A 19,534-nucleotide genomic window follows, 5' to 3' on the forward strand; every position below is an offset into this window, starting at 1 on the left:
GGCGCGGCGCGACACGACAAATCCCTGACAGAAAACTGCTGCTGCGTTCAGTGATGTATTGACACAAATTTCAAATGATTTTTTTTTTTATCGCGTCCAGTGTAGAAAGACTAGCTGTTGTGGTGCGGCGTGACAACTGTCGTGTCCGGTGCAGACACGATGTTACTCGCCTATCTAGCAGAAACAAAGCAACCTCAGTGTCCGATCGCAGGCCTTCCGCTCCTTGAGTTCTCTCCAGCGCTGGAAAGCTGATCCGATATTTACACGGGTCCTACTTTATACCTTATCGTAAGCTTTCTTTTGTTCCGCAGACGTTTTCCTCTTTTGTTTTTTATCTGCCATCTCTATCTTTCTGTCGCTCGGCTCGGCTAATGTCCATCCTGTGCACTGAGCGCTCTCTCCTCCGCATCATGAGTAGACGCGCCCCTTACTGCTGATTGGCTACGAGTTTGTTTTGGTACTCGGCCCGACTCAGTTTTCTAAAGCGTTTTTGAAAAAATACATAGCCCACCTTTAAGCAGATTATGTCATAGTGACCATATCAAGTTTTCTGCATGATATATTCCAAGGTAAATGACAGCTTTGTGTGAGGAACAGATGATATATAAGTCACTAGTCACTGATAATCTTCACCGCCACTCTAAAGATATATAAATATGGTGCAAATGTTTTGGGCAACATGACAGTGAGTAAATGATGACAGATCTGTTGTTAGACTGCTTCTAACGCTCATAAAAACAGTTGCTTATAGTGTGGTAACAGCTTCTAAAATTGATTGTGATATTTTACTAGGAAAATAAATAAACAAAAATAATTTTAAAAACCTATGCATGTGTATATACATATATATACTTTTGTATTATTTTGATATTATATATTTCAAATTTAGGAGGAATTGATTATGGTAGGAGCACATGATGGATGTCTTCATGTAATTATTGCTCACCATATTTAAGCATCGATTTACTCCTTGAAATGAATATAGATGTTCTGTTTTTTCTTCCTTTTTGCTAAAAGACAGTGCATCACAGAATATGGAGTGATTGTCCGTCACACACAATGGCCAGCTTACACCACACCTCACATGTAAACACGTCTGTCTCAGCCTGTTGGAAATGCACCTGGCAGAAGTCGGATTTGCATCATTCTTTGTCATGTGAAAACAAATGCAAGTGTGAGTGCAAAGCTCTGCATTATGCACAGGTTTATCTGTCCTCTCGCGTGTCAGCCTTTATAAAGGACACATTTGCTTTATAAAGGCTGTAAGAGAGCTGAATAGGTGTGACAGTAACCTTCTGGCCTCTCACCAGCACTGCATTCTTACCAACCCATCAGGCCCTGTGTCTGCCCCACAGCCAGCGGGGGGCGGCCCTGTGTGATTGCCCGTTGAAAAAACAAGGCATTATTGCTCATTTTTCCCTCTTATTAGTTTGATTACATTTGCAAATCAAATCAATCCATCAGGCGGTTTGTGAAGGGCCGCGTCCTGCAATCTGAAAGGGCCTCCTAGTAATCTCCATCTAATAAGATGCAAATGTGTCACATCAGTAAGTAACAATAAATCATCGCTTTGTCTACGCCAATCATTAACCATCAGAATGAACAGTCAATTTTTAGTATTTTCAATTTGTGATATGCTAGTGGAATATAAAGATAGATGGACGTAATTACACAAACCAAACTCTATTTCAATCCCCCCATCTCCAACAGCAAATTTTCTGGGAGGTAGTACAGGCCTGTCATCATATTATGATTTTTTTTTTTTTTGGTCTAGAGGTTCATACAAAGTTCACAGACAGGCTCGAAACGGCCCTCCCCTGAAACCCCACCCCAAAGTATCAGTTCAGGGGGGCATCATCTCTATCAGAGTGTAAGCAGGCAGGAAAATGGGATTGGATTTGAGCCCTCAGTCGGCTCTGATGAATTATAACCTCACATCTACACGTCCGAATGAGGCTGTGAGTTAAACAGGCAGCTCTCGAAGATGTGCAACATATTGCCTTGGTCCTGTACGCGAGTGTAATCATGATGTAAATTATTATCGATGTGGTGGTAAGGCTACACTGCCCGTATATGGTCGTGCCCAGTGTGTTGCTTATGAATAAAGTGATTGTTTTAAACAGAGAACGTGTCCTCTTCACACAGTGCAAAGCAGAGCAGATCAGCAGTGCTTCACATATGCAGATTTACTGAAAACCTGAAATAGCATTTAGAAGGACAATAAAATTACACTCATTTTATTTATTTATTTTTATTTTTTTTAGTTGTTTGTCCAAATCTATTAATCTGTTCCAAAAATACATTTCAAAATTCACTTCATAAATACAATGATTTGAACAGACCTCTTTCATGATAAACATGTTTTTAATATGATTTTAAAAAATCAACATAATTTTGCAAGATCTGGAAAAGACAATTTTATTTGGTTTCTTTTGTTATATTTATATGTGTATATATACACACACACACACACATATATATATATATATATATATATATGATTTTTAAAGACATTTTATAATAAAAAGATAAAGATAATACAATATTTTAATCTACTTTAATATTTAATTGTTATTTATTTAAAATGTTGTTCAACATATATTTATTTTTAAAGATAATTTACAATAAAAAAGATTATAAAAGATTTTCATTTTAGTTATATTTATTTGAAATTGAGTATATATTTATATCATTTTTTATTTCTATATTAATATATATTAAAGATTTTTTTAATATAAGTTATATTTATTTGAAAATGAGTATATATTTATATCATTTTTTATTTCTATATTAATATATATTAAAGATTTTTTTTATATATTTTTCATTTTCTTTATTGTGGTCACTTATTTGTCATTGACCCACATGTGTTGATCCTGAATGAGTTTTCAGCCAGTTCATATTCAAAGAGATTGAAAAGCAATACTGGTTCGAATACAGTACTCACTTCTCTCTCACAGACTCTTCACACATGGACGTCTCAACATCTAAGTGTCCTCCTCCTCATCACCATAATTCATATTTGAATGTAAATTCATATTTAAATGTCTGCTACCTTCAGTGTGTCCAAAATGTTCTCCCTTCCTTTTTTTCCTTTTCTGAATTTTCCTCTCTGCAACTTTTGTTGCAGTCCCTCAGGTATAGAGAATTTCCCTCCACAGAAACTCTTCTGTAGTTCTAAGGCCTAAAGAGCCATTGTGTCTTGCAAACTGGCATCAGCATATTCCTTTTCGCCTTATTCTTTCCTCCCTGCATATTTTGCACATAAAATGTGGCCCTACTCAAATAAGCCCTTGTGTTTATCATGATTGATGCTTTCATGCATTACTCTGTTATATTATTCTTTCTGTTCTGAAATAGCTATACTTCAGAGTATAGGTTCTCTTATGTCCGTTGCTATATTTAAATTTATTTCTGTGCATGTGCATTAAAGGGACAGTTCACACAGAAATGAACATTCTGGCATCATTTACTCACCATCTTGTAGTTCCAAGCCTATATGACTCTTTTTCTTTTGAAATTTTTTTTTTTGTCCAATCAATGAAAATCAAAATAAATAAATAAATTTCGGGGGGGAAATCAAAATATTACACTAAATTCTCTTTTTTGGGGGGTGAACTCCAACATATCGGTTATCGGCTTTCAAAAATAAAGAATAACCGGTTATCGGTATCGGCCAAAATTTTCATATCGGTGCATCCCTACTTCACATGCATCACTGCCTTATTTCCAACTGCGTAATCAAACCGTGGCTTCGATGCTCGCACACGCCGGCCGCTGAACAGCATTTGGGTTTGTGCTGTGGATTTATAGTTTATCTTTATCTGTTGCTTCATCTGTGGGTAGCTATTACGCCAGCTTGGCCAGCTTATTGTTTGGGCCTGATAGATCTGTGTGCAGTCCATCACTTGGAGCTGTGCGCCCGGAAAGCCATCGGCCCGCCTGATGATGAAATACGAGCTATCAGCCTCAGTAATGGCTGTAAAATTTCATAATTACACGGCCTTTATTACATTGCATAATGACCCTGAAGCAGTGTGGAACAATTAATTAAGATTTTCAGCCATGGCTTTTGCAGAAATTAAAAGGTGCTCATTGCCGTGGAATGGGGTAATGTCTTGTCTCGGAAGTATTAAGGCACGCTTTAAGCACAAGACTCCCTCTCTGTCTGCATGCGTTGTTGACGCCAGAGTGTTTGTGGAAATGCAGGGCATTCCTCTGCTTCTGTTTGTCTGGCCAGATCATGTTTGAGAGAGTCGCTAATCCTCCAGTATGAAATTAATCCATGCAGTCAGGCCTCTATCGGAAAGATCTGGACGTTTTTCTCCCAAATTTAATCTCCAATGATAAGCATATAAATAATATGCTGCAGTAATCGCAGTTATTCCATGTTTCAGAGAAGAATGCATCATCATATATTTTTTTCTTGGGTTATTTTTCCCCCAAAACGTCCAGATGAGATAGGGTTTGTCAATACAGCCTCGTAAGGGGTTTTATCGATCAGCATGGGAAAACAAATGAATCCGTATAAGTATTTGCCCTGCGCCCCGCACCCCTCCCGTATGCACTCTCACGCTCCTGACTATATGCCATGGCAAACTAAGGGGGAGTCTGAGGCTCAGGCTTAAGCCCTCACTTCATGCATCTCGTGGCCTTTCCTAACACATCCTTGTGTGCCTGATGGAACGGCGGCGGTTGCGTTCGTCGGCCCCTGCCAGCAAGAGCCGCTCTGACCCCCGTGGGGGAGGCACACATCAAAGGCGTCCGACTGACACAGGAGTGATGGGGAGAGCTCTAGAGCTCTGTGCAAACTACACTAATACCTCCTGATAGGAATAGGACAAAACTGCTATCATTTCAGCAAACATCGGCACGGAAAACAGGAACTACGGGATGAGCCGAACTGAACCCCATGAGAAAGAGGAGACATGTTTGTTTTGTCTTTTCGCCTCATTAATAATCTCATTAGTTCAACATAACTTTTATAAAAACAATAAAATCTCCAAATCAATGTCAATCCCGAGATTCCTAATATCAACCTCCACCTGAAACCCTTAAGAGGCACCTCCATATTCGCCAACCGTAAGAGACTCTAGGGAGAAATAAGAAAAAGGTGTAATTAAAATGTAAATATTGATATTTCATTGTTGGAAATGGCTTTTCGGCGCTGTGGTTAATGTCACTCCATCTGTGGAGCCTCTGCCATGGATGCTTTATTGCAGTCCAGGGAGCTGCCGCCCTTCTCCGCGGCCGTCACCAGGGCACATGTGCTTGTTGCTGCCTCGTTTCCATACGCAATTAAGTGGAAAAGTACAGTCCGAACAGTAATCCATGCTATCTTAACCAGCTGTCTGGGTATATTTAGAATTAATCTCCACCACCAATCGGCCTTAATGTATGCAATTAAGAGTCTGCCGATTGCTAATTAGGTGCATTAGAATCAAGAAGCTGTGCTAACATGACGATGCAGCATCTCCTCTGATTTGGGGGGAGCAAATTCTGCAAGACAGCAGCAAACAATCAGATATGTCCCAATTGTATGCAGCAAGATGTGACAGCTCAAATAAAGCTATATTTTTGTTATCATTTAGTAATTGACTGGAATGTGAAAAGTGGCAATATATAACAAATTGAAGCCAGATAGTTGAAGTAGACGGGTTGAAAAATAAGAGTGATTGACTTCAGGTGAAAAGGAAAGCCATTTCAAAGTCTGAGCTAGTTGATGCATTTTAGTGAAAGATTTTTTTTAAATATAATTTTTGGGAGTACTATGTACCAATAAATTAAGCACAATACAACCAAGAATGTGTATTAAGACAGTAAATAGTGTCATTTGTGTGCCTTTGTAGGTTTTGATAGTTTAATGACACAGTTGATAACCTTTGCTTCACCTTTCTTCACTATTAGCCTTCAGCTGATAGCTTTGAGTTTCTAAAATTCCTCACAGAACGGAAACAAAATAATAAGTGGCAAAAATACCATTCTGTTTTCTTTCTCCAAAGAAAAGCCTGAGGGAAAATCACTCAATTCTGTTTAACTCTATTGAATGGTAGAGCAGAAGCCAGCAGCTGTTTAACACCATAGCGGTGCACATGTGATCACGGTAAACGCTGTACGGCAGCGTGCCTCACACTGACAGGTGAATATTTGCTTAGCCGCTAAATGTATGTGGACAGCTGTGGCGGTGTTAATGTGTTTTCCCTCCTAAAAAGTGTGATTTCTCTCTCTTTCTCTCTCTGACTGGTGTTGTTTGTGGAGATGAAAGGCGGCCGGTGATAAAAGCAAAGAGGAGCGCTGCAGCAGTTTGTGTGTATGCGGGCGGCTCCTGTCATCACTTCCCCCGTGTCCCCCCCTCCTCTCTGAGGGGGGGAAGGGAGACTAAAGACCCGACTGTTTACACACACACAAAACACTCTTGTTTGCCTTTTCATGTTGTTTTTGATTTGTGCGGTACTTCTGTTGGCTAATATTTGTCGTTTATTTGGGTGGGATTTGTTTAGGTGGAGGAGTTTTGCAGAAGCCCGTTTTAGCTGGTAAGGGGGAAGCGTCTCAGCGTCTCACTGGGGCAGTAAATGGATAGACAGACTGGCATGGTGGTTGTTCCTGTCTCACCATGGCCTTTGGCATCATTAGCCTCACCACAGGTTTATCTGTAAGCTTACAGTAATCACCAATCAGCTGAATGTATTCCAAAGACACATCCTTTTATGGCTTATTTGGAGATTGATGCTACAACGGATCTGTTTTAGTGAATCAAATATACTACATATGCTTGCTTTATTTATTTATGCGTGTATGTAGTATTTATTTATCTGTGTTTTATTGGTACAACATACTGTAGTACAGAGGCGAAACAACTGGGGAGGAAAACTATACATTATTACTAACTTAAATATGAAATATGCATTTACATCAAAACATTTGTTCAAAATATGCCTATATATTATTACAGTAAACCATAAAGAAAAATTTAAGCAGTTTCATGGTGTATTAATCGTGATATATGCATTGTTACCCCAGTAGGTGGTGACATGTTACTCTTTTGAGTGAGTCATCGAATCATTCGTTCAGTCATTTAATGCAAAAGCATTGATTCATTCAGGAATTAAATAGGTCTTTATCACTTTTCTCAAATTATTCATTCAAAAACACTGATAGAAACACCTATTTTTAACTATTTCCGTTGCGGACCAAATCTACACAATGTAAATATTAATATTGTAAGTTTAAAATCGAAGTTCTATTAATGTATTGTTTATTGAACTGTCGAGTATAAAAGCAATATCACTCTCACAATCGTGCTGTTATTCTGGATATTGTGAGATGTTAATGCATTGAAATCTATTATAGATTGTTAGTTGGTTGTTTTTTTGTTATCAAATGCTGTTCTGTTAAGGCGATCTGACAACTTACTAATATTACTAAGTCTCACCTTCGCTCTCCACAGCACTATTTTTGCAAGTAGATTAGTCACCGTGTCATCATCGTCTTGACAAAGTGTGAAAGCAAATAGAGTGTATATTCACACAGGAGCTCAGGAGGGAGCCAGGATGCATCAAATAAACATCCAGTGTGGTCGGCACACAGAATAGCGCTGATTCTCATTGCTCAAGCGTGTTCATTTACCCTGCAACCATGAGAAAATAAGCAGGGGTGTTGCTGAGAGTGAGACAGAGGAGTTGAGCGCACGTGTGTTTATATGACGGCTAAGCAGCGTTGCTGAGGTGAAGTCTGCCTTGAGGAATACGAGGAGGAGGAACGACTGCATATGTGTGTGTGTTTGTCTCGGCGGGCTCTCTCAGTGTGTAAACGTACAGTCAGAAAAGATTTGGCAGACGGACGGCCGGTGGTTGCTGTGAGGCCTGGTGGTGAGCAGTCCTGCCCGGCAGGGGTTAACTTCGCATGGCTGCACCGCAGCCTCTTTCTGTCAGCCTGTGCTACGCGCTGCTCCAATGCTTATTTCTTCTGAAAAGCCACTGCAGGTTTCACAAGGCCTCTGCCATCAGATACCTTCTACTGGTGTAACCTTCACAGATCCACATACTTAGCCTTTCCTCCCCATCTTGCACAAAGTGCATCAGTTTACTGAGAGAAAAGAGAGAGATAGAGAGAATAAGAGAGATTGTGCCAGTGGCAAAGCCCCTTCAGTCCTGTTGGAGAGAGAGGGAGTCTGAGCTCTGAAGCTGGTCTCTGGGCTAAGAGAGTTAAATCGAGAGGACGTTACTGGAGATTGAACGCTGGATCAGATAATGCTCATGTGTCATCAGGATGGGGCAGTCTGCTCTGTGTCTGTGTTTACCTACATGGCTAGTAAATAAATAAATGCAAGATTATGCATTTACATAAAAAAGCTGTTTAAAATGGACTCTGAATTAAATAGTGTTTGTGTATGTTCAAGGATATAATTATTTATAAATATTGCCAAGTATTCATATATTTCATATATATATATATATATATATTCTGAAAAAATATAAACACACACACACACATATGTGTGTTTGTGTGTGTGTGTGTGTAGTTTGTCATGCCTTGTCTAGTGTCATGTCTGAGTCAATAAACTTCCTCTTGTTACAGGAAGTCCTTTGGGAAAAGGGTTGTACACATTTGCCACAGCTGAAATGACAGCAAGACGCTTTAATTCGGCTCTTTGGATCCTTACTCACGCAGCAAAGCATCCAAAGGTGAACTGTAATCACGGTCGCCACCAAGCTCTTATGTAAAATTAAATAACAGATGAAAAGAAGGGGAAAAATGCATCTTTAAAGTTTGCCCTCACGTAAATGTCAATAGAGAACCTTTTCCATCATCAGCAGTAAATTCACATTGATGGCTCTTTTCTTCTCTGTATCGATCCGGCCATGAGAACGTAGATTTGTATCTGTTAATTAATGCGTCCTGAAACAGCATTTGTATTAATCAGGGAGATAAGAAAAATTGAATGCCTGCACTGGCATGACAACGTAAAAGCGCAAGCCCCTGATAAAATCATTGATGGACCTCAATAAAGAGGGAAAAAAAGTTCTTCCTTCCACTCAATAAACTAATCATCCGGCTTTTAATTATTCTGCGGAGAGATGTGTGGAGATTGGGGAATGTGTAAATCTAATTATTTACTAACAGCAGTGGCTGAGAGGGAGGGCTGGGAGTGGCACAGGGGGAGCTCTAGGCGATGGGCTCCGTCCATCTGCCACTCCACTCCACTCTACAACCCCTCCCCACCCGCCCCTACCTTTTATTTTGTCTCTCTGTTTGTCCCTCGTGCTCTCATTCTCTTTGTCCCTCTGTCTCTCTGGCTGTGTCTCTCGATCTGTTTTGATACATAATGTCTTCAGTTTTCCATCATTAATTTTGACTCCTGAATGATTTGTTTCTTTTCATGATAAACTCCATTGATGATAATCTTTAACATGTTTCGGTTACACTTTACTTGAAGGGGTGTGCATAAGACTAACATGACACCTTCATAATCATGACATGACACCTACATAATCATGACATGACACATGTCATGAATATGAAGGGGTGTTATGCATATTTATGACAACTGTCATTAAGTGTCATTCGCTCAGTTATGTAATTTTTAATGCAAAGATGACATTGTTTGAGATGTCTTTGTTATGGGCTATGGTTAGGGGTAAGGGTAGGGGTAGGGGTAGGGTTAGGTCAAATAAAGTCATATTTGCATTAAAAATGACATAACTGAGCGAATAACACTTAATGACAGTTGTCATAAACATGCATAAAACCTCCTTCATATTCATGACATGTGTCATGTCATGATTATGAAGGTGTCATGTCAGTCTTATGCATACCCCTTCAAGTAAAGTGTTACCAATTTTTCTGTACCACTAGTGACACCAACCGGAAGTGCAAAAATAATAATATTGGTGTCCTCCATTGGTTGGACAAACAGACTCCAAACTTACAGCGTTGGTTCAGTCCAGTGTTGATGTGTCGGAGCAAAAGCGCCACAGTGTTTATAATCTTTTGAAGTGACTCTACCAATGGCTTACTTATCGTTGTCTGTACATATTGCGCTGAGATTAAAGAAAATATTTAAACATGAAAAAGCTTTTTAAATATTCAATCACTTACTCAATACCCCATTATTTATAGGCTAAAATATGCTTATGATTTGTTTTTTTTTTGTTTTTTTTTTATAATGAGTTTTTCAGTTTAAAATCTGATTCGCATACATTCAAAGTATGCCAGTGGATTTTTTTTTCCAAATTTTCAGCGATATAAAAAATCCTTTTATAATCCACACATACCTCTAAGGAGGCCATGAGAGTGTGATCTTATTTTTAGTCCACGCCACCTTTCATTGAGGCCAGTGTCTTTGTAAGAATGCATTGGACCCCCTTAAGAAATTCTTGGCTTAATCCCTTTTGATGATTTTATTAAGTAGTAGAAGATGGCCCTGCCAACTGGCATTGAGCACTATAGCACCAGCAGGCCAGGGGAGGCACCAACTGCTCACCAGCTCTTAGTTTGCCTCTAATGAGATCAGAGATGTTAACAGTTTGGGATAATAAATTAGCAGTTGGTATAAACAATAGCCCGAAACCTATACCTAATGAGCTCCTTGCCATTAGTGATTAACTCACAGAAAGAGATTTCAAAAAAGAGAAGGAAAAAATGAGTGAAATAGTTTGCTTCCTCTGAAGGCATCTCTCCACAACAGATGTTGGTGAGCATCTCTTTTCCTCACGTTCCCCTGCCACCCAGATTAGCCCCCTCGCTGTCGCGAAGAGAGATGCTTCATCTGTTCTTGGAAGAGCAGAGCGAGTGAGATGAGACAAAAAGGTCCAAAACCAACAGGTGCTGATGTGAGTTGTGACTGTCCCTCACCTTCAGAGCTGACCGATGGCTCTCAAGCACTTATGCAGTTTATTAAGATTTTATTTTCAATTGTTTGGTCTTTACAGGCTATGTTAGATCTGCTTTGGTTTTGGAAAAAGTATTTGCATTTTTAGCCTTATTTTAAGTCCCTTGTGTTTTATGTGTCCCAATGATGTGTGTAAAAAATAACATTTGTTTTAGAATATATATTTATTTAGTGTTTTTCTTTATTTTTATTATTATTGTTGTTGTTGTTTATTTCAGTTGTGTTCATCTGACCCAGTCCAAAGCGAGTGCATAGAAATTATTAAAGCTTTACCCCTCAATTTGAGGTCCCTCAACAGTGTGTGCATTAATCAGAAAAAAAATCATTGCATTTATTCATCTTCTTATAGTTGGAGTCTATTTGTATTAGCAAACATCTAGAAGTATCACCCTGATACCTCAATATTAAGTATGTTTCTCACACCTCAAACTGAACATGAGGGTTGACCGCCTTGTATTATAGACAGACCAAGGACACGTGATAGTCAATTTCAAGTGGCATTCATGAACATGAACTTCAGTTTCCTTCACTTCAAGCAAAAAACTGGAAAATTAGGAAAAAAGTGTGTGTGCAGAGTGGGGGAGTAGGAAGGAGAAGGAGTTTGAGGCAAGCAATTAGTCTTTCAGTTTGTGTGATGGGAAGAATTGATCCATGCTGCATGTTGGGGGAGATAAGGAGTGCCCTCCCTCAGGGTGCCCCCTGGCCTGCAGCGCAGCAGGAGATGAGAGCCAAGGCTCGTGCTAGGTGCCTCAGCTCGCTCCCACTGGAGTTTTCCTCTGTATTACACCTCCAGAATGTCAATTCTTCCCACTAACACAACCAGAAACTTCTGACAGCCAACTGAGCTTTCATATCATATACCACTGTTGAATGTTGATTTGAAGCTGAACATTGGTTGTTGAGTTGAACAAAGCTCTTTCTCTCGCTTTTTCTCAGGGTTTTCCACACTCTCGCTGGCGGACCAGATGAGTCTTCTGCAGAGCGCGTGGATGGAGATCCTGATCCTGCGTGTAGTCTACCGCTCGCTGTCTTTTGAGGACAAGTTGGTCTACGCTGAAGACTACATCATGGATGAGGACCAGTCCAAGCTGGCTGGCCTGCTAGACCTGAATAACACCATTCTTCAGCTAGTGAAGAAGTACAAGAGCATGAAGCTGGAGAAGGAGGAGTTTGTCACTCTTAAAGCTATAGCTCTGGCTAACTCAGGTAAAATGAGCAGACACTTATGATTTCAGTCAGAGCAAACGTCATATTTGATTTGATGTATTTAATATGTGATGCAGTTATGGATTGTTCAGGCAACAAAACATTGAAAACACAATTTTCATTGGACAAAAAATCTGTAAAATTGGGGGGTCAATTGCAAAACACTTAATTTTGTCCAGATTAATTAATCCAGGGGTGCCCAATCCTGGAGCTAAACTCTGCAGGACAGTGGCCCTCCAGGACGGAGTTTGGACACCCCTGAATTAATGTCTTCAAAAATTAATTATAAATGCAATTTATAAATATGATGATTTTCTATGATGAGCGTGTTTTTCATTTCTAAATTAAAATTAATTTTGACATTTAGTAGTCTGACTAAATCTTTTATTAATTATTAGAAAAAAATTATGGTGTTGTGGTGCAACTTCCCAAAAACCTAATAATATTTGTTAATTAATAATTCATAACTAACTAACAAACTAAATGTATTTAAAAACTTTTTTTAAGAAACTTATTTTAAAAATAAGGATTAATGTATTGAATTTGTAAAGAAAACATATGACTTTTTACTTAATGCTTTTAGAGTCAGTGGTATAAAACCGTATGAAACCATTATTCATACAGAATACTTTTTTTTTTTTTTTTAAGAATTATGATTTTTTTTTCTTTATCATGGACACACTTACATGTCATTGACCCACTTATATCTGTCATGACCTTGTTTTCTTTAACGTCAAATTAAATAAGATGTTTGCTCTGATTAAAATCTACATTCCATTATAATTTACATTGTCCAAAATGTCTTTGGTTCAAAATCATTAACAAAATCATTTACAGCAATCCTACTGCAAATGAAATAAAGATGCTGCATTTAGCTTGAAGTGCACTTGAAGCCTCTTGAATTTCCTGTCATCAGCTCAATTAAAGCAGTGTTTGTTTATTCATCGTCCCTCTTAATAGGATGGGCTATTGATAATGTATCAGCATGGAAAGAGTTAAACTCCCTGCTTTTGATTTCATCTCCTCCTATGGGAATCTTAACAACAGATGTAGTGGTAGAGTTATTCAGGTACAGTTCGAGTGATATCTCAATATCTCCGTCTTTTTTTCTCTCATGTTTTCTCTTCCTCTATTCACGTGCACACACAACAAAACACTAAACCCCTCCCTGCCCCTTTTGAAATCCTTCAAAAGCACGTCTGCAGCCCCTCTCCAAATTAGCATAAGACTCTGCTCAGATGCCTCTTAAGTAAGGAGCCCATCACTATGCACCTGCATGTCAATAACAGGCTCTGATGTTGTCGGCCATCGACAATCGCACCATGGCCCTCTGGCTCCCTTTGTGTTGACCCCATCTTTGAACTTTATCTTGGTTGCTGGCCAGTAGTTTTCCCTTTAATTACAAGAAGGAAACTGTCAATAAAATCTGTTAAATGGGATGGAATGAGCAGCTTGAATGGGAGGGTGGCTATTTGTTCAAATTCTCCAGCGCTCAAGGTATTGACAGTTTGTTTTCTGGGGCCATATGTGACGATCAATCTCCGGCTGGGCCTGGCCATGCTGAAAAATGAAAAAGCAGATTGCTCTTGCTCGCTTGCGGATGCCGGCTCGCTAGTTTGGCCCGGGCCCGCAGACACCGGGGGCCGTTCTGCCCAAAGTGCACCCCTGAGAGAGCGAATGAGTGCGTGACTCTTTTGAGAAATTCTTTTTTTAATTGATTCGACAATTAGCAGTCCATATCAGTTTGTTGACGTGCACGTCATTTTCTGTCAACGTTTACACCTTTTTTACTGAAGCATACGCAATGAGACTTCCTGTACTCTGAATTTGGAAACAGTTTTCCCTCTGCTAGTAAATTTCACAAACAATTACAAAGAATCAGCAAGTAACACACTGACTTAAACGTGAAGTAGAAAAACTGAGGTGGCATTTTCTTTCAAAACATACTCCAATAATATTCGAAAAATAATTTTTTAGTGTGTAGCCTGATGCGTAGGCTAATTTCTAGTCCTGGATTTTTCTCTCCTTCTCGCGTGTCATTCTCCACATTTCTCTCTGCGGTTTCTCTCCGCAATCTTTTCTCCGGAGAGACATGCATCATGTCCGATTTCAAAGGTGAGCCATTTTGTCACTTCTTTTTTTGGAGGAGAGCAGAGTGTTTCAGACAGCTGCTAAAAAAATGATACACTCCACCATTTTCTAAAGCCCCAAGGTGCTGGGTATTTCCGCTCAGAGACTATATATTTTACAGTTTTTCAATAGACACAATATTGCTTAAGCAATCGATGTCAGAGCGCCATTTTTAACCTATTTATTTGAAAGCTTTATGTTGCAGTTGATCTCATCATGATGCATATTTCTTTTTAAAGGACATAAATGTGAAATAAAAAAGAAAAGTAAGTAAAGCAGTCTATGATCTCTTGTATCTTCTCCACAGTTTGAATTCAACCATTTACTGACACAATTCCAGTGTCATTCTGGAAAATCGTAACAAATTTAGGTCTAGCGAAGTGTCTTTTTGATAGTAAATTTGGCAGCACACTTTAAGGCACAAATAGCGTGAAGAACGCCTCCAGCAGCGATGTTGAGATTGATAGAGCAGCTTGTGTGGAAAGGTGCAGGTAAGCACTTTCCTTCCAGGGATTTCTGTCGGATCACAGGTCACTTTTCAGATGACCAAAGCCCATGTGACTGATGGACGAGACCTCACTGTCTGAATTCTAGATGGGCTCCAGACAATGAAGGATTAGGATGTCGAACCGTGGCCTAAAGCGGACTGATGTTTGCCCCGCTGGCCAGCCCGAAGTACAGACAGTGTTCCCTACTAATAGAAGAACCTCACAGGGTCTCGCTTTTATCGCAATACTTGACCGTACAATTATTATTTAACGTGTATGTAACAATTGATTCGAGGCAATGCATTGATTGTAACATCTTTGCCAAAAGCCAGCGTGCATTTGGACATTTTATCCGGAGGGAACAGGATCGGATTGACACGCCACAGTAGAAAACCGTCAATAGTGTTGGTGGAGTCAGTCTATAAAGAGCAAGTCAGACAAAGCACTTTCTTTACCATTGTGATGTGATAAAACCATCAGAGCACTCACAAGAGCATCCAAGACTTGGATTAGCTGGAAAAGTGCAACTATATTAGCCGTTGGAGCAGTACACAGCAAAGATAGTAGCTGCCTGAGACTAATTGTGCTCTCAGAGGCACGTCTGTCGTGGTGAACAGGCGTGAATGCTGTACTAACGAGTGCAAATGCTAATGCAGCCTGTTTGACATTTCTGGCAGACAATGCCAGTCAGGCTGAGGTATTGTTTCCTGACTCGAGCTGCTGTTTCTCTCGCTTAGACAAGTGCCATATCAGCTCTCCTCCAAACACTGTTTCTGTCGCCCATGCCATTCATCAGTCCCATAGAGAGGCTTGTAAACACGTGGCGAGGACATCCTCAGCGTTTTAACACTCAAGTGTGCCTTTAATCACTGGAGAATGAGCTTAGGGCTGGGGAAAAAAAAGGATGAGTCACATTCTTATAATCCCTTTCCTTTTGCTAGGCCTCAGCTTTCCGTCAGGCTGAAATGGACTTTAAAAAAAAAAAGTAAAAAAGGCCTGTACAGAACTAGCATCCGGGAGTGTCATGCCAATTTAAACTGAAGGGGGCTCCCTTTGATTTTTGAGCAAAGTTGATTTTGAATACAACTTGCATATATACAATATGTGTCATTTTGTCTTCTGACAGTCCTATACAATTTTATTTTTATATCAAAATTATGACAATATATTACATGTGTATATAATTTATTTTATATTGTTTTTATTATATATTATTTGTATTAAATGTTTTGTTTAATATTTTTCATTAAAATTGCAGTTTAAAATGTTTAGTAGTTTTTTAAATGCTTTTATTCAGCTAGCACGCATTAAACTGGTCAAAAGTAACAGCAAAGATGTATGTTACAAAACATTTCTATTTCAAATAAATACTGTTCTTTTGAACTTTCTGTACAATTCTATTTCTGTTCTAATCATGAAAAAAATGTATCACGGTTTCCACAAATATATTAAAAAGCAAAACTGTTTTCAACATTGATAATAAGAAATGGTGGTTACACTTTATTTTAAGGTGTCCTTGTTACAGTGTAATTATACATTTAAGTACTGAGTAATATTAATTAATTACATGTACATGAACTATATGGTTAGGGTTAGGCTTTGGGTTTGGCTTAGGGTTACTTGCATGTAATTATGCATAATTAATTGTTATTGTAATAGTAAGTACATGTAACGTGTAACAATGACACCTTAAAGTAAAGTGTTAACGAAATGTTTCCTGAGCACCAAATCAGCATATTAAAATTAATTTTAAAGGATCGTGTGTTGTACTGAAGAATGCAGTAATGCTGAAAAAAATTCAGATTGTAATAATTCACAATTTTACAGTTTTCACTACATTTTTTTATTAATTAAATGCAGCATTGTTGACCATAAGAAACTTTCAACTTTCAAAAACCCTTAAATTTTAAATAAAGCAATAAACCAAAACAGTACCACTAGAGTAACATGTCATATGCCTTTATATTATATTACTAAAACTTGAGTAGTTGCAAAACTTAACTGTTTTTTCCCTTTGGTCATGTCTTAGTGAGAAAAATATTAACTTGACATATGTTGTTTTTTACGGAATTTTGAGTTTGAAGTTATTAAGTTTGAGTTATTTCTAAAGTCACTCATCATTGTTCTGTATTTTTTTCCACAGATTCCATGCATATAGAGGACATGGAAGCAGTGCAGAAGCTCCAGGACGTGTTGCATGAGGCCCTGCAGGACTACGAGGCGGGCCAGCACGTGGAGGACCCACGCCGGGCCGGCAAGCTGCTCATGACCCTACCGCTGCTCCGGCAAACATCCACGAAGGCAGTGCAGCACTTCTACAGCATCAAACAGGACGGCAAAGTGCCCATGCACAAACTGTTTCTGGAGCTGCTGGAGGCCAAGGTCTAACTCCGTCCCCGGCCCTGCGTTATACCGACAGAGAGCTGGAGGGGTACGTCACTGACTGCACCCCTTCACCGGGCAGACACTGACTAACTCTCTGCCACTGTTCCTGAAACCTTTGTCTATAAACGTTAACAAATAATAAATAAAAACATAACCGTAATGGTACTTCTAATTACTGACGATGCATAAATATAAGAATGATTTAAAATGTGATTATTGAGAAAAATATGAAGTGGAAAAAATGACTGCTTGCATTATTCAGCAGCGGGACTTGAAACCAGCCGTCGACTTGTTCTTCTCGAAAATCTGATGCTGAGTTTTTTTTGTGCTATTGAGACATTTTGTTGATTTTCAAAAGAGAAATTCTGGAGCCGAAAAAGACCAGCCCTGCCAAAGGAAGGAGGTCCACCCTGTGGACACCAGCAAGCGAAATTTTCCCCGAACTGTACCGTCCAGCTCCCATGTTGCTGAAGGAATCTAGGAATCGACCCTCTTTACCATAAGAGCGTGACGTAGTGACTATGTGCAGTATTACATTAGAGGTCCTCGGAGCAGTTTAACAACGCGATAGCCAAGCGGAGATTTTCACGTCTTTGAAGAAGCTGCTCCTCACCATTACGTAGCCATGCGGATTGATCATGTGTGTGTCACTCCCTTGTCGTTTTCTTTCAAGTCTTCCAAACACGTCTAGCCTCTTTTACCGATTTCATTTCAATCTTTTCAGGGAATAGCTGAAGCTTTAGTCTCTCATGCAATACCGAGCAAAGAGGAATCGCAGTGGTCAAGGAACAGACTCATTTATTTATTGACTATTTTATTATGTTTTATTCAAGTGTATTTTTACTGTACTGAAGGATGTAAATATATGGTATGGTCATCAAACACGATGTTTCTTCATGTAATGTTAATAATTGATCGTTATGTTTTTCTACCGACCACCGTGTTGCGCGATTTACGACCATGGAGACAAAAACCTGCTATCTTCTCTAAGCAATAGATGTTTAAAAAGTGGTGTAAATGTATGCAATTTTGTTTTTGTTTTTTTCTTAGTGCCACACTTACTTGGGAAAATGAATTTCCAGAAGCTTTCGCTTTTCTGTCTGTGCTTGTCATAAAATGATAGATTACATACATGATATGGCCAGAAGGACCATAACCATTATCTCAAGCCAATTATATATGCATATATATTAACTTCAGCCTCGAAAATTCTATTGCCATTCTTTCATACTAAAGCAGTATTTGAACTTTAAGCAAAATAGCACTTAGGGAAGATGTGGAAGCATCGTAGGTTTAGTTTCACGACAGTCCTGATTTTTACGAGGAGTAGCACCAGAGAGATCATACACATGACGTAATCTTCTTCCAAATGACATTTTTAGCAGAGAGGCTCAAGTATCAAAGCAAGCGATCCACAGCCTTCATCAGAAATATGTCAGTATTAGTATGGGGTATTTTCTGAATATTCTTAAGCATTGTACATTGTAAATTAACAGATTATAAATCTAACCTAAGACATTTTATTGGAACAGATCAAAGGGGAAAAAAAGAATGAAAAATTAACAAAAAAAATGTAGTTCAGCTTCTTGGTGTTTCATGTCTGCTGTGTTTTTTCTGAAACATCTCTGCCCCCCCCCCCTTTTTTTCCCCTGTCACATGCAAAAGATGTAGTGTACTACCCGTGGTGATCGCAGGTCTCGCTGTTCAGTATGCGTTGATTTTCTTTCTGTTTTTTCTTTTCTAATTTTGGTTCATTTTTTTTAGAGACAGGGTAGAATTAGAGACAATACTGGATGTATGAATCCTCAGGAGAAAGATGATGGGTTCTCAAATAACCTTCTAAAAAAAGACTCATCCTAGCTACCGCTAGATCAAACGATCAATATAATCTATGCTGATATATAAGTGAATATTTAAAAGGAGGTGCATTATATGTACAAGAGACCATCTGTGTAACTCCTATCTTGTAGACTAACACTGTATATCATAGGTTACGATGAAAAATGCTTTGAAATAGTACCTTTTTTCTTTCTTTCCCCTCTTTTTCTGATTTTCCTTCTCTTTTAACAAAATGCTGTACATAAGGCCTTCACGCTGAACTCCATTGGTATATATCTTGACTCTTTAAAGTTGCAAAGGGAAGAAACATTTTTGTTTGTTTTGGTGTAAGATCGGTTTTCAAAACTATCACTTTGACTTTGTGTGCTTAATAAAAATGACGGGAAAAAAAAGATGAAAGAACAGATCATTTTTTAAGGCAAATGGGGAACGAGGGTTTTTAGTTGTTTTTCTTAGTCTTGTTCTATAAATATACTGTATTTATCATTAGCTATTCAAAACTCTTAATAGATTGTACATTGGAAAGGTTAGTGTAATGTGACTCTAGAGCTTATCGCTCATGGCAACTCATCAGATGGTCAAAACATGGGGTTGG

General features: G+C 38.8%; 1 protein-coding gene across 6 annotated transcripts in view; it reads left to right on the forward strand.

The window, feature by feature from the left end:
* LOC107582200 (estrogen-related receptor gamma) overlaps positions 1–19,330 on the forward strand; it is a 92,664-nt gene extending 73,334 nt beyond the window's left edge. For all 6 annotated transcript variants that reach the window (XM_016267971.1, XM_016267965.1, XM_016267953.1 and 3 more), the window contains 2 exons: positions 11,828–12,097; positions 16,859–19,330. In XM_016267971.1, the coding sequence (XP_016123457.1) occupies positions 11,828–12,097; positions 16,859–17,103 (515 nt within the window). In that variant the 3' untranslated portion in view covers positions 17,104–19,330. The remainder of the gene's footprint in view (positions 1–11,827; positions 12,098–16,858) is intronic.
* Positions 19,331–19,534: the final 204 nt, after the last annotated feature.

This window comes from Sinocyclocheilus grahami, unplaced genomic scaffold (assembly GCF_001515645.1).
Source record: "Sinocyclocheilus grahami isolate Dianchi unplaced genomic scaffold, SAMN03320097.WGS_v1.1 scaffold4.1, whole genome shotgun sequence".
In the NCBI taxonomy this organism is placed as follows: Eukaryota; Metazoa; Chordata; class Actinopteri; order Cypriniformes; family Cyprinidae; genus Sinocyclocheilus; species Sinocyclocheilus grahami.